The sequence below is a fragment of the Alligator mississippiensis genome, chromosome 5 (assembly GCF_030867095.1).
Source record: "Alligator mississippiensis isolate rAllMis1 chromosome 5, rAllMis1, whole genome shotgun sequence".
Classification (NCBI taxonomy): Eukaryota; Metazoa; Chordata; order Crocodylia; family Alligatoridae; genus Alligator; species Alligator mississippiensis.
The window spans coordinates 118501028-118513543 of NC_081828.1; the positions used below are offsets into that span (position 1 = coordinate 118501028).

Genomic DNA, 12516 nt, shown 5'->3' on the forward strand with positions numbered 1-12516 from the left:
ACATGAAAGCAATTTTCAAATATTTAAGAGGCTGCCATAAGTGAGGAGAATAACTCTTTTCCCTTGAAGCAGAGGGCAGAAATAATGCAACGGGTTCACACTGCAGCAAAGGAGATTTAGATTACACCGGCAGTGGTGGACCTTCCTGACCATCAGAAAAATGGAACAATTGAACACGCTGGCCAGAGAATTGGAAAATCTCTTTCACTGGAGGTTTTCAAGAAGCATTTGTTTTGGATGGTATATGAAATAGTGCATCCTGCATTCAATTAGGAGGTTGGACTAAATGACCCTTGAGGTCCCTTCCAAACCTATCATCCTATGATTCTATGATGAGATAGCAAAGAGAAATGTATTAAGCAGCCCAATGCTACAAGGTCTTTGAGTGGCTGATAAAACCTTGTGCTGGTGCCTGGCTTTTTTTTTTTTTTACTATCAAGACAGTAAATAAGTAAGAGTCAGCACTAAAAACAGAACCTGAATTTTGTATCTACAGCAGCTTCAGCCTCTCTTAACTTCCTTTTCTTTTCCTCCCTCTGAAAGAACATTTATTACCATCTTCAATACCATCTAACAAGAATGGTAAATAGGTTTTCTACTATAAAACATGTACAAATAAAATGGAAAGTATATAAGGGATATTGGTAAAAATGAAGGCTTTTCTTAATATATGACATTCAAATGCTTTAACTATCTCTTTCCTTCTTTTCTGTACCTTCACTAAAAGGTCAAAAACCATTTCCAATGTTTACTATTAGACTGAATGGGTCAACATCTCTGTATCCCTCCTCCTGCCCTATAATATTGTACAGGGTCATTTTTAACACCTTTGATTCTGTCCAGCAACTGTTCATGTGCACACTCTTATTCTATGTTAACTGAAAGATAGTTAATCCCTCAGTAAGAGTGGGATAAGAGCTACCTCACACTTAGTGTGGGGCAGAAACCGATTCATGGACAACACCTGACACAATATACATTTATACCCTAACTTGTTTTGAGATAGCTTGTACAGGTTACCACACAGCAGTGGTCTCCAACCTTTTTAAGTAGATCACTTCTGGCATTTAAAAGCAACCTCAAGATCTACCGTGTGCCACCCCCTCCCCCAACCCAGCAGGTAAGTCTGTGGGGAGGGAGGGGGAGAAGATCAAAGCAGAGGGAGAAAAAAATATTTGAGGGACATCTCCCCAGCAGGTAAGTTTGTGGGGGAAGTGGTGAGGGGAGGGGAAAGGGCCAAGGGTGGGGCAGGGTAGATCAAGGCCCCAGCCCTAACCCCACTTCCTCCCTCACAGCTGGGGCCTTGATCTGCCCCCCGCAATGGTGGGGAGGCTGGGAGGGGGGCTGGACACAGCCCCAGTGGGGGATGAAGCTGTGAGAGGCTCTTCTGGGGGCCACGGCGAGGAGGGGGAAAACGGAGCCCGGCAGGGCATGGGGGGTGTGTGCCCCTGGAACTGCACATCATCCAGGCTGGCTGCTTATGCAGGCTGGAGCCAGGACTGTTCTGGGAGGTTCTGGGAGTGGGGCTATGTGGGGGGGGGGGTGCAAGCACCTGAAAATTTGCCGTAGCTCCTGCTCCCAGCATCACCACCCAGCATGCCCACAGTACAGAGCAGAGCACTGCCATGAAGAGCGCAGTGCTGCCTTCCCCTTCCCCCCTGGATTTTCAGGGTGGGGGTGGGTTGGAGCTGGAAGGCAATGCCACACTCTTTATGGTGGCAGTCTGCATTGCTCTGTGCTGTAGCATGCTACAGTTGGGCCAGGCAGCAGTGCTGGGAGGTTGGGCTATGGAAAATTTTCAGGTGCCTGCAGCATCCCACATAGCCCCACTCTCAGCAGTGCCCAGTGTAGCCCCGGTCCCAGTCCACAGTGGTAGCCAGCCCTGCCGGGCTGTGTGGCCCCCCCTCCCCACAGCCCCTGGATGAGCTACTCATGGCTTTGTTCCCTGCCCCAGCTGTACAGAGCCTGCTCCTGCTCCAGCTCCCCTCCCTTCCTCTCTCACTGCTTCTATAGCTGCCTATGCTACCTGGCATTGGGGGGGGGGGGGCGTGCCCTCCATCAGCCGCCATTGCAGGCTGCATTTTGCTTCCCAAACCCAACTACAGCTGGCCTGGGGCAGCCCAATGCCACGTGTGTCCAGCTGCTGGTCTGAGCCTCATCTCTTGCCTGCCCAGCAGTGGGACTCGCATGGTGTTGGGCCGCTCCCAGGTAGGTTTGCAGCTGGGCTCAGGGCACAAAGCCTAGCCCAAAATGGTAGCTGCCTCTGCTGAACACAGATGGCAGGGCACATGGCCCTTGGAGTCTCCACCGAGGTGCGCACAATGGCTGGAGTGCCCCCACCATGCCCTTGGATGAGCCACCAGGGCTTGATCCTCCCACCACCTGCCTGGCTGACCAGGGCCCCACTCAACTTACCCCTCTTTCTGCCTCTGCAGCACTGTCCCTGACCATAGGGGCCTTGATCTAGCCCCCACCAATTCCCTCCCCCATGGACTGACCTGATGGGCTGAGGGTGGGGCACGCGCATGCATACATGTGTGCTCAGCCTTCCACCACAGCCTGGGATTGAGTCCAAGAGGCTCTGAGATGTACTGGTCAATCGAGATCCACCAGTTGGTGGCCACTGCTGTACAACTTCACAACATTTTTTGCCCATAGACAGGCTGCAAAGCGAAATTCCTTGCAAGACAATAAGTAAATGTAAAGACTTAAAACTCTGTGAAACTCTGACATATATGTATGCTAAAGGTGCAGTAACTAGTTAGATTGTCAAATTAGCCCTCAGGCAAAATGTCCCATTTGAAAAGCCAATTATACAGGGTATATGAAATAGAATTAAATATTTACCACTCTCAGTCCCTTTTCATCAAGTATGTGGTGATGAATAGCAGATTTATATCCATGCCATATGTTTCTACATATGTCATAATAAAAAGCACTCCAGTGACCCACTATTTATGGCAAGGAGAGACCATATCATGGAATATGACAGTTACGGCTGTTTAATGCCTGTTCACAATGTCATTACAATAATTACTATGTGTACCATTTTTATAAAACACCAAGTGAGAAGTTCCACACCTTTGTATAACTGGTAGGAGTGAGACAGGCAGTGAATTGAGTTAGTGTCTTAAAGTGTGTGAAGATATAAGGCTATATTGCCCTGACCCACACTGGGGGAAAAAAGCAATGAAAGATGACAGAAGTGTGAACAGGTACACTGCACTACAGTGGTGATATAAAAGCCTACATAGAGAGCCTTAATGCCATCAGGTCCTTACACATGTTCTGCTAGTATACACTGAAGCCAGCTTGTGCTGCTCTGCACTGGCTACCTAAATCATGGGAGAAACAAGACCATAAGAACACTCTTTTCCAACTGCAACCCCACAAAACTCTGGAGAGCTCTTATTAGTACTCATATACTCACTGTCAACAAAGACTAGACCAAAGACTGATTTCTTCAGCAGGAATGGTTTCCATACATTCATTTCCCCATTAAGATGCCTAAAGGGCAGCTAAAATTTGTTTTTATTGATACTTAGGATTGACAAACTGACTTTAATTATTTTTTAAATGAAAAACTCCACTTTACCAGGTGCCTTTTCCATAGGACTGGAACTTGCATTGCCTTAGGATATGAAGGAATAGGGAATAGGAATTTGGAAATAACAAAATGTCACAGGAGTTCTAGGCTAAGTATAGACATTCAAAAAACCTGAGGCAGAACGGATCTAAGTTACATGGTTTAATGCAAGTGGAATAGGTTAGATTACTGGCAAACGAGACACACATTTGCCCTTTCGTGGTGGGGGGGAACACAGGTTGCCTGCACTGGCCAAGGCCAGCAATGTGGGGACGCTCCTGCACACCTCCCAGCATGCTCCATGGGTTCCCTGGGCTGCCAGAAACTGTTGAGCACCCAAGCCACTCCTGATTGGGTGCCAGGCATGAGCGAGCATGCTCCCTTCCATCTGTCATGTCATCTGGCAGCCACAGGCATCTGTCAGTTGCAGGCAGCAGCATGGCGGGGAAGGAAGGCATCAGTGTCCTTGCATAAACCCCATCACAAAGCACCCCATGATGTACACATAGACCTGACAGTGAACCCAAGAGAACCCAATGTGTGTGGTCACAGCATCACAGAGCCTGACCAGGCTGCTGGGCACAGGCAAGCATTCCCCATCCTGCGCTGCCTACCTGCAGCTGACAGATGCCTGCGACTGACAGATGACATGCAGGGGTAGAGGGGAATGCTTGCCTGTGCCCAGCAGTCCAGTTGGGGTCCATGGGGCTGTGCCCACTGAGCTCCTGTGCTCAGTGCCAAGTGTGTGGGTACGTCATGGGGTGATTGATGACAGGGTGCAGGGGTATGGCCTGAGGAAGCAAGTGCCCAGGTTCCAGGGTGTGTGAAGGAGACACAGAAGCCTCCATTTCCCCATGTCTCCTGCCCCTGGTTGCAGCTGGCAGATGACCAGAGGCAGGAGGTGGGGCGGGGGAGAGAAGCTGTGCTGGCTCAGGTCTGGGAGAACCAGTGCCAGGTCTGTGTAGCTGTGCCTGACTGCAGAGGGTCTCCTGTGCTCAGTGTCAGGTGTGTGTACAGCATGGGATGCTTGATGACAGCATGCAGGGTGGATGCCCAGGCCTTGGAATGTGCGCAGGGGACAGAAGTCTCTGTTCCCCACCCCACTGCCTGGCTACTGCTGTCAGATAGCAGGAGGCAGGGCTGGTGAGAGGTGCTGTGCTGGCTTGGGTCTGGGAGAGCCGAGTGGAGAGGCCTGCTGGGAACTTGGCCAGAGCAGCTGAGTTCTAGCATGCCTCCCTGCAAGGGGGGTAGTGGGGAGCTGCAAAGGCACTTGGGATGCTAACAAACAGCAACCTAACTTGAATCGATAGGGGAATTGGTAGTGAAGTTCGATGCACCAGTCTGACCTAAATCAATTAAGTTTGAGTGTACATCAATCCAGGTCTGTCTTAGACTGGGTTCCAGCATTTTTAGATCAGTCTATGTGCATTGAACTTCTGTTCTGTTATGGTTTTAGATTGGTTTATGATCATATAGATTGGTAAAATGTAATATCTGTACCTGGCTCTAGTGAAGATCCAAGATGGAACCAAACCAGAGCCTTACAAATGAGCTCTATAATTTTTGGGAGATCTAACTGAATTCAGTTTTGGAGTAACATCCTAACTTCACAAACTGAGCCTTCCCATATAGGGAAATGAACCAAAGCACTAAAACCAAGCAAAATAGAACTTTAATTTTGGATTCATCTCATGAGTTTGGCTAATCTTGAATGCAAATTAAATACTGTACAATATGTCAGGTCACAGTAAAAAAAAACAAAAACCCCAAAACCCCACCTTTGCATAAATGAATTTTTCTGAAAGGCTTCAAGCTACAGCTGGACAAATGGTATAAATGCTGATTTGCAAATATTACTGCGAAGTGAGTTTGGTATGCTGATATTCACCCAGTTGTTAGTATTCATGAGTATTTGGACAACTGTTAGGCATCTCTAAAAACGGTTCTAATTTTTAAGGCCTTACTAATTTAATAGTAAATATGAAATGTCAAACAAGTTAACTTTGCTATGAGGACCTTAATTTTTATGCTTCCACTTTTTCATAATGCAGCACTGTGTTTGGGGATAAAAGGAATAGCTTTTTTGTTTTGAATATAAATAGCATTTTAGAGAAAAAGTCAGATGGTTTCTAGTGCTCTTGTACTTTACAGATACATTTTTATTCTGTATATTTTGCTTACGCTCTTGATAAGCCAAAATATTTTAAAAGACAGCACATTTTTTCTGCTACCAGAAAGATATCTCTGAAGGGCAGAACTCATCACCATGACACATTCCTGACTACTAAATCAAGACACTTTAAAAATATTGACATGAATTAAAATTAGAAATATGGACATCTATCTACTGAACTGTGGTTTTCTCTTCAGCTTTTCTAAGGGAAGGTGACCTTACGGACATACTACTAGGATCCCTAACTTGTTGTTCTGACTCTCACTGATAAAAAGATGAACATAGTATTTTCAAGACTTGAGAGTCAGAGACTTTCTGGGTTTCAGATGGCTGATTTTTTTCTGTTCCTGGCAAAATATATTTAGAATCTGGGGATTAATGTACTAAAGACCTAGTCATTCAAAAGACTCTTCAAATTTCCTCTTAAAACAAATTGGCAAGTTTGGTAAGCAATGTCCACTGATGCCTTCACAAAACTAACAGATATAGTCAGTATACACAATGAATGAGGAGAGATTTAATGTATTTTAGATCTAATAAGCATCGGGTTCTACACTGCTCTTAGGGCCTCGTTACAACTTATTCTGTGTTGCACAAATTTTGAATGGGCTTTGGAGTAGTCACACTTCAGGGCTCCCCTCCCATTTGGGGCTTCTCCTTTGCCCCCTACCCCTCAGGACTCCCCCAGTTCTCCCCTCTGCCAGCCCTGAGGTTCCCCGCTATCCCTCAGGGTTTCCCTCTGCCTTCTGTCTCTCCCTTCACTTGGGGCATTACTATCTTATGGCTGCTTGTGCTGTCTGTCTTAGGGAAGCAGGCAGGGAAGGGTTAACCTGCCTGCTGGGCCACTGCTGCTGGGCTGCTGCTCTTCCTGGCTGCTTGTCATTGCTGGCCCAGACTCTGGACAGGCCCCTGTCACCTGCCATGGAGCCCAGGCTGCTTGCGGCAGGCAGCAGGGAGGCTGCAAGCAACTGCACCGGGGACCACAGAGTCCTAGTCTGGCTTGTTGCCAACAGCAAGTGCATGCACACTTCTGGGTGGACGGCAGGGAAGGCGTGGGGCTGCACTGCCACAATGAGTATTGGGCCTTTCTTGGTACCGGCCTCTGGCACTCCGACATCTTACAAGTTGAGGCTGCAGTTGTTTTTGGTACTCTGCCCAAAAACATTGCTGACCCCTGCACTAAGGTGAAGCTTAAATGGCTACGCCTTAGTGTGGAGGTGGGCAAAATGCAGCCCATGGGGCAAATGTGGCCCATCAGGCTATTCTATCTGGCCCACAGGGTCCCTAAAATTTTTAGAAAATTAATATTTATCTGCCCCTGGTTGCCTGTCATGCGGCTCTCAATGGCTTACCAAAACTCAGCAGGCGGCCCTCCGCCCAAAATAACTGCCCGCCCCTGCTTAGTGTAACACGAGCTGGGTAACACAGATCAGAGACAAACCTGCCATAGGAGTGGTGTAACTCCGAGCTACATAATGAGTGTTTAAAAACAGTTTTAGGTGTTAAGTGTGTGGACTATTCAGGGGCTAAGAGCTCCAGGAGCTGCCCAAAATTACACTGTAATGAGGTCCTAAATCACAGAGCTTTGTTTCATTTTAATCAAAACATTAATTCTCATTCACCTAATGGAGTCATTTCTTCCAATATAACTGCATTGCATGTATTTTCTTGAATTCCCTATTGATTAGTTCACTTCATACTGTCACGTTAAAGTATCTTTCAGTACATTTCAAAAGGCAACAAAAGATGCACATTGCTATTATTTTCCTTTTTCCATCCTAATCGATGTATTTCAGACGATGCTACTTCATTTTTTGATCAAGATTTAGGAAGCAGGTGATCTAAATTGTATCAGGGAAGACCTTAGTTGTTTTTTCAAGATATTTATACTGTTTTTATGGGGAATAATGGAAACCAAATAAAGGTAACAGGGATGAACTGCATTATGTTAAGGACTTTTATAATTTGTCTTATGGTCAATGACTGTTAGAACGACCTTCTAGTTTTAAAAGCAGAGTGATTAAACTTACTTTCATGCCAATTTTCACAGTAATACTCTAAATCGTTAGCATTTTAATGGAGGAACAGTTCTTTCAGAATCTCATTTATATTTTTAAATAGAGAATTATATCTGCAGTAAAACAAAATATATTAAGCAGGAGTTGGTGGCAAGATTGATTAAAGCAGTGGTTTTCAAACTTTTTCATGGAATGCATTACATCTTAATGCAGATGACAGGTCATGGATCATCTATGCTCTGCTTTACCATCCCATCTCATCAACTGTCCAAATAATTTCTCTCAGGCAACTAAAACAATTATTTAATGGAACAGTACTATTAGCATGACAAGGTAGTTTCTAGTTTGGAGGAAATTATTGGATTTATTTTACTGTCTACCGGTATATTTACTACTTAGTATATGTCAGAGGTACCAAAATCATAATCAGACACACTTTTTCATGTCCAGCATTATTATTGCAAAAAAACAAAAAAAACCCAGAAACCACTATATACTTAAATTTATCCTTGAATAGTACCCAAAGCAACATACAGCTAATGCTGAATCTTGCATTTATTTTCTTTAGCAGCAGGAAACACTATAATATATCAGAAGGTCCTGGCATTGTTTCCTGCTGTGGCCGCCTGTTTACTTACTGATACAGTTCAAGGTTCTGGTTATGATTTAGATAGCCCTAATAGGCGAGGGACCCAGTTGTCAGAGACTGCCTTTCCACCTATGTTTCATTGCAGCCTGCTAGACTTGTCTCCCCAGCCCTGGCAACTTTGGTACAATGCCCAGAATCTGGATGAAGCTCATTTTTCCAGGTCTACATTTATTATTTTAGCAGAAATTCTAAAGCAGCTTAAAACAGCCTGCATAGGAGCAGGAGCTAACTGGCTTTAGGTAGCTCTCCCTCCAATGAGTGCTCTTGATCCTCAGTTGGAATTACCTGACCTTGTCCCATTTTGTTATGACAATCCTCTCTACCAGACCTAAACAGCATGGATGACTTCAGGTTCTCCAATGCTGCCTCTCACCACTTATGGTAGCAATGATGATCTATGCTACTATGGTTTCTTCAGATTAATTATACAAGCCTCCATCAGAGTCTTCTAAAGCAAACAGACCACACATTTGTAGCTTGCTGAGTTTTCAGGCAAAATTTTCCTTTCTTTTGGGAAATTCAGAGAATAAGTAAAGCTTTCTCTTGTGGCAGTTGCCTGGAATCAACCAGTCTTTGCATTTCCTTTTAACTAGGGTCAGCTAAATGCCAAAGTAAATTATGCTATGTTTAAATACAGGAAATGATTAAATAATTCTTTGACCATCTGAGCAATCATTTCTCATTTTCTTTGCTCACTCCCCATGGCCTGATGGCAATACAGTTTATGGAATGGAGTCTCCTTTCCTGTTTTCTTTGTCCAAAAGAGAGGGAGTTGGGAGCATAGGTGGCCGAGGCTCTATTCTACAGTACCTCTCTTTAAAGTTTACAGGATTCTTTTTTTCTTGGAGAATGGCCACGTGAAACTGAGAGGCAGTTAGCCATGTTAGTCTGAAGTCAAGCAGAAAGCAAGGCAGATTTGCACATTTACAGATTAACTAAATTAGAAATGTATAGCATAAGCTTTCATATAATGGCAATTTCAACCAAAGAAGACTGATTAGAAAACAAAGAGAACTTGAAACAAAAGAAAATGCATCTTTAATACTACAGAAATGCAGCCACTTCTCCAACTAAACTGCTTATTCTCAGATTAGGCAAGAGAGAAAGGGTAAAAGAAGAAAAAGTAAAATTCAATCCCTACCTGAGCATTCTGGTCTGTCCATGAATATTATGTTATCCAGACAGAAAAAACACTATGCCAGATACAGAGAAACTTTTTACCCCAGTTTTCCCTGATCAAGGCCTGCTACTTCCCAAGCCAGATTTGTCCAATTACTTAAAAGCAGGGCGAGGTTTTGTAGACTGGCTAAGTGCCAAGAAGGCGACTAAGGATACAAACCCTCAAGTGTTAATAAATAGCTATACTGCAAATGGTTAATAACCTAGCTCAAAGATTACTTTTTTCAGACTACCCATGCTTCTCTTTATGAACCCGTAGCATTTGTTTTTCTTTTGCCAAGCAATATGAATTATGTGCAAGTCTCCAAATCCTCTATCACACTGTCATCTAAAAAAATAACACAAAATTAGTAAATTCCATACAGTTACCTGTCATGTTGCAGTAAACTTTTAAAGGTCCCAGTGCCCCACTGCCATCTGGATCTATCCAGTACTGATTTGAGATTTTGCCCAAGTGTTTGTATGCTTCACAGGAGAGTTCATAAATAGCTGGAATAAAATAAGTACACTAAAATAAGAAACTTGAAGTCCAGCAGAAAATTAATGCAATCACCAATAACTTAATTTTAGAATCCACAGTATTGATGTGTCCATTAGTTATGCCAGTTAAATTGATAAAAGGAACACTCTTTTCCAAGCTAAGGTAGTTATTAAAGTTGGCTAGAGAATCCTTGATGCAACGAACCATACTAATTTTTTGGAAGAATACCAGAAAAGCGTTCCAATAATTTCAGCATATCCCATTTGGGGATTTTTTGAATGAAACATTTCAATTTGTTTTGAAATTATTTTTGATAAAGGATTTTGTTTATACAACATAATATACAATAAAAGAACTGATTATAAAAATAAAAGAACTAAAATGAAAAATTTCTATTGACAAAAAAGCCTTCCACAGTATTCCAAAGCCTATCTTCAGATAATTTTGAATTTCAAATTCTTGAAATCCATCATTCATGTAATTTCTATCCTCTGCATACCTTTGCTGGTAAATTTTCCAATAAACTTAGAGAATTTAAACATTGAAAATTATTTCATAGACTTAAATTGCATAAGGTCAAACATGTAAGCTTTTAGGGTTAAAATTATGGAGTTGTAGCCATTAAAAAGTGCAGAATTATCATCATTTGTCAGTTGATGTTATACAGAATATCACAGGTACCCAAATATAATGGTGACTGCTGCAATTCTTGTAGTAGTGAATACATTTTCTTCTGAAACTCCTGGAAGTATCTTTGTTGGGTGTGTGTATGCATTCCATTCTAGATGTTGAACTAAAAGAGTTGCATATTGTTTCCAAAGTAAATAAGTAAATGGATCATTTTCCTGAACAGTTTTTGTAACAAACATGAACAAATTATTTTTGGTAATATCTACATTATCTCTGTTACTTGAGAACCAGATGGTGAAGCTTTCTTGTTTGGAATCAATCAATCAACTGCTAAACAAATGAAATGTTTGTTTAACCAGATTTCATATCCACTCTAAAAACCCATCTAATTTGTTGGCAAGTCCTACAAATGATCTCCTTGCTATGACTGGCTTTATTTCAAATGTCCATAAGGACAAGATATTCTGCTGGGCTGTACATGATAAGTGCATGATGGATCCCCCTTCTTTAAAGGCTTCCAACCAACTATTAGAAAACAAGATGAAAAGAAGAGGCTAGAAATATACTACATTTTCTGATATACTGTAAGAGAGACAGGTGACTGTGCGAGAGAAAAAGAGAATCTCTCTGACCTCCTATACTGTAGTGTGAAAAATAAGAACACACTGCAAAATATATTTCCTTGTTAGTTAAGGGTGATTTAGCTTCATAAATTAAAATTATACAGAAAGCTAATGCTTCCAATTAAACAGCCATTTCCTTTCCCCACATCTCAACTCAGGCTGACAAATGTTCTTCTTCTTAAGAGACTACACATGTTTTAAAGACTTGATGCAGATATTTAGTATCCTCTTGAGTTGCAGGGAACATGAAATAAATTACCATATTCACTTAAATAACACATGTACCTGCCTCCAAATAATTATCCTTCCAAAACTCTGATTTTAAATGAGGAATCTGATTCCCACACCAGAATGGAGGTGTAGGGATGCAAGAATGGCTGCCAGAGATCATGTTTCCTTTCTGATCACATGGAGGAGGGGCCAAGTCTCAGCCAAAAACTAATGTCTGTCACAGCCACTGCTGAATTAGCAGCAGCTTTTGGCTGAGCAACTAGAAAGGAGGACAAGCAAGACTGTCCCTCCTCCCTACAACCAGAATTCAACCATGGTTCTGGGAAAACTTTTTTTCATTTTTCCTTCCCAAAACAAGTTTTTGTGTCTTATTTGAGGGCATATGAGAAAATATGGTATAGAAGTTTCCTCTTACCCTCCCCCAGAAAGGTTTTTAAAAGCTAACCACACATAGTTTTGAAAGAATCACATTTCAGTCAGTGAAAGCAGCTTAGTAGAGAGTGTGGTATTTCAACAGTGCCATAGCATGGCAATTATGGTAACTACACTTAAGAAAGGGCTGTTTCTTAGCAAAACAGCTTTACTCTTTGTAGAGGAACAAAACATGTACCATATCGGATGCACTTGCCAAACTGCTAAATGCCCTGTGAAATGGCATAAAACTCTATTACTTTAATTGCTATGACACTATCAAAAATATCTTAATAGTTGTAGAGGAGAAAACAGAAGAGTTAATGGACAGTGTTAACCATCTCACATATATATTAGGAATGATACAGTTGGGGATGGTCCCGCATTGAACCGGGGGTTGGCCTGTAACTCCTGAGGTCTCTTCCAACCCTACTTTTCTATGATTCTATGATGCATTACATTCAACATTTCTGGATAAAGAATGCATCTCCTTGATTAATTTATTTCATTAGGTACCATTTCTTCCAATAGTGCC

General features: G+C 42.6%; 1 protein-coding gene across 1 annotated transcript in view; it reads right to left on the reverse strand.

The window, feature by feature from the left end:
• The window catches only part of CNTNAP2 (contactin associated protein 2), a 1295029-nt gene that overhangs the window by 568094 nt on the left and 714419 nt on the right, over nucleotides 1–12516 (reverse strand). The window contains exon 12 of the mRNA XM_059729349.1: nucleotides 9975–10094. Within this exon, the coding sequence (XP_059585332.1) occupies nucleotides 9975–10094 (120 nt within the window). The remainder of the gene's footprint in view (nucleotides 1–9974; nucleotides 10095–12516) is intronic.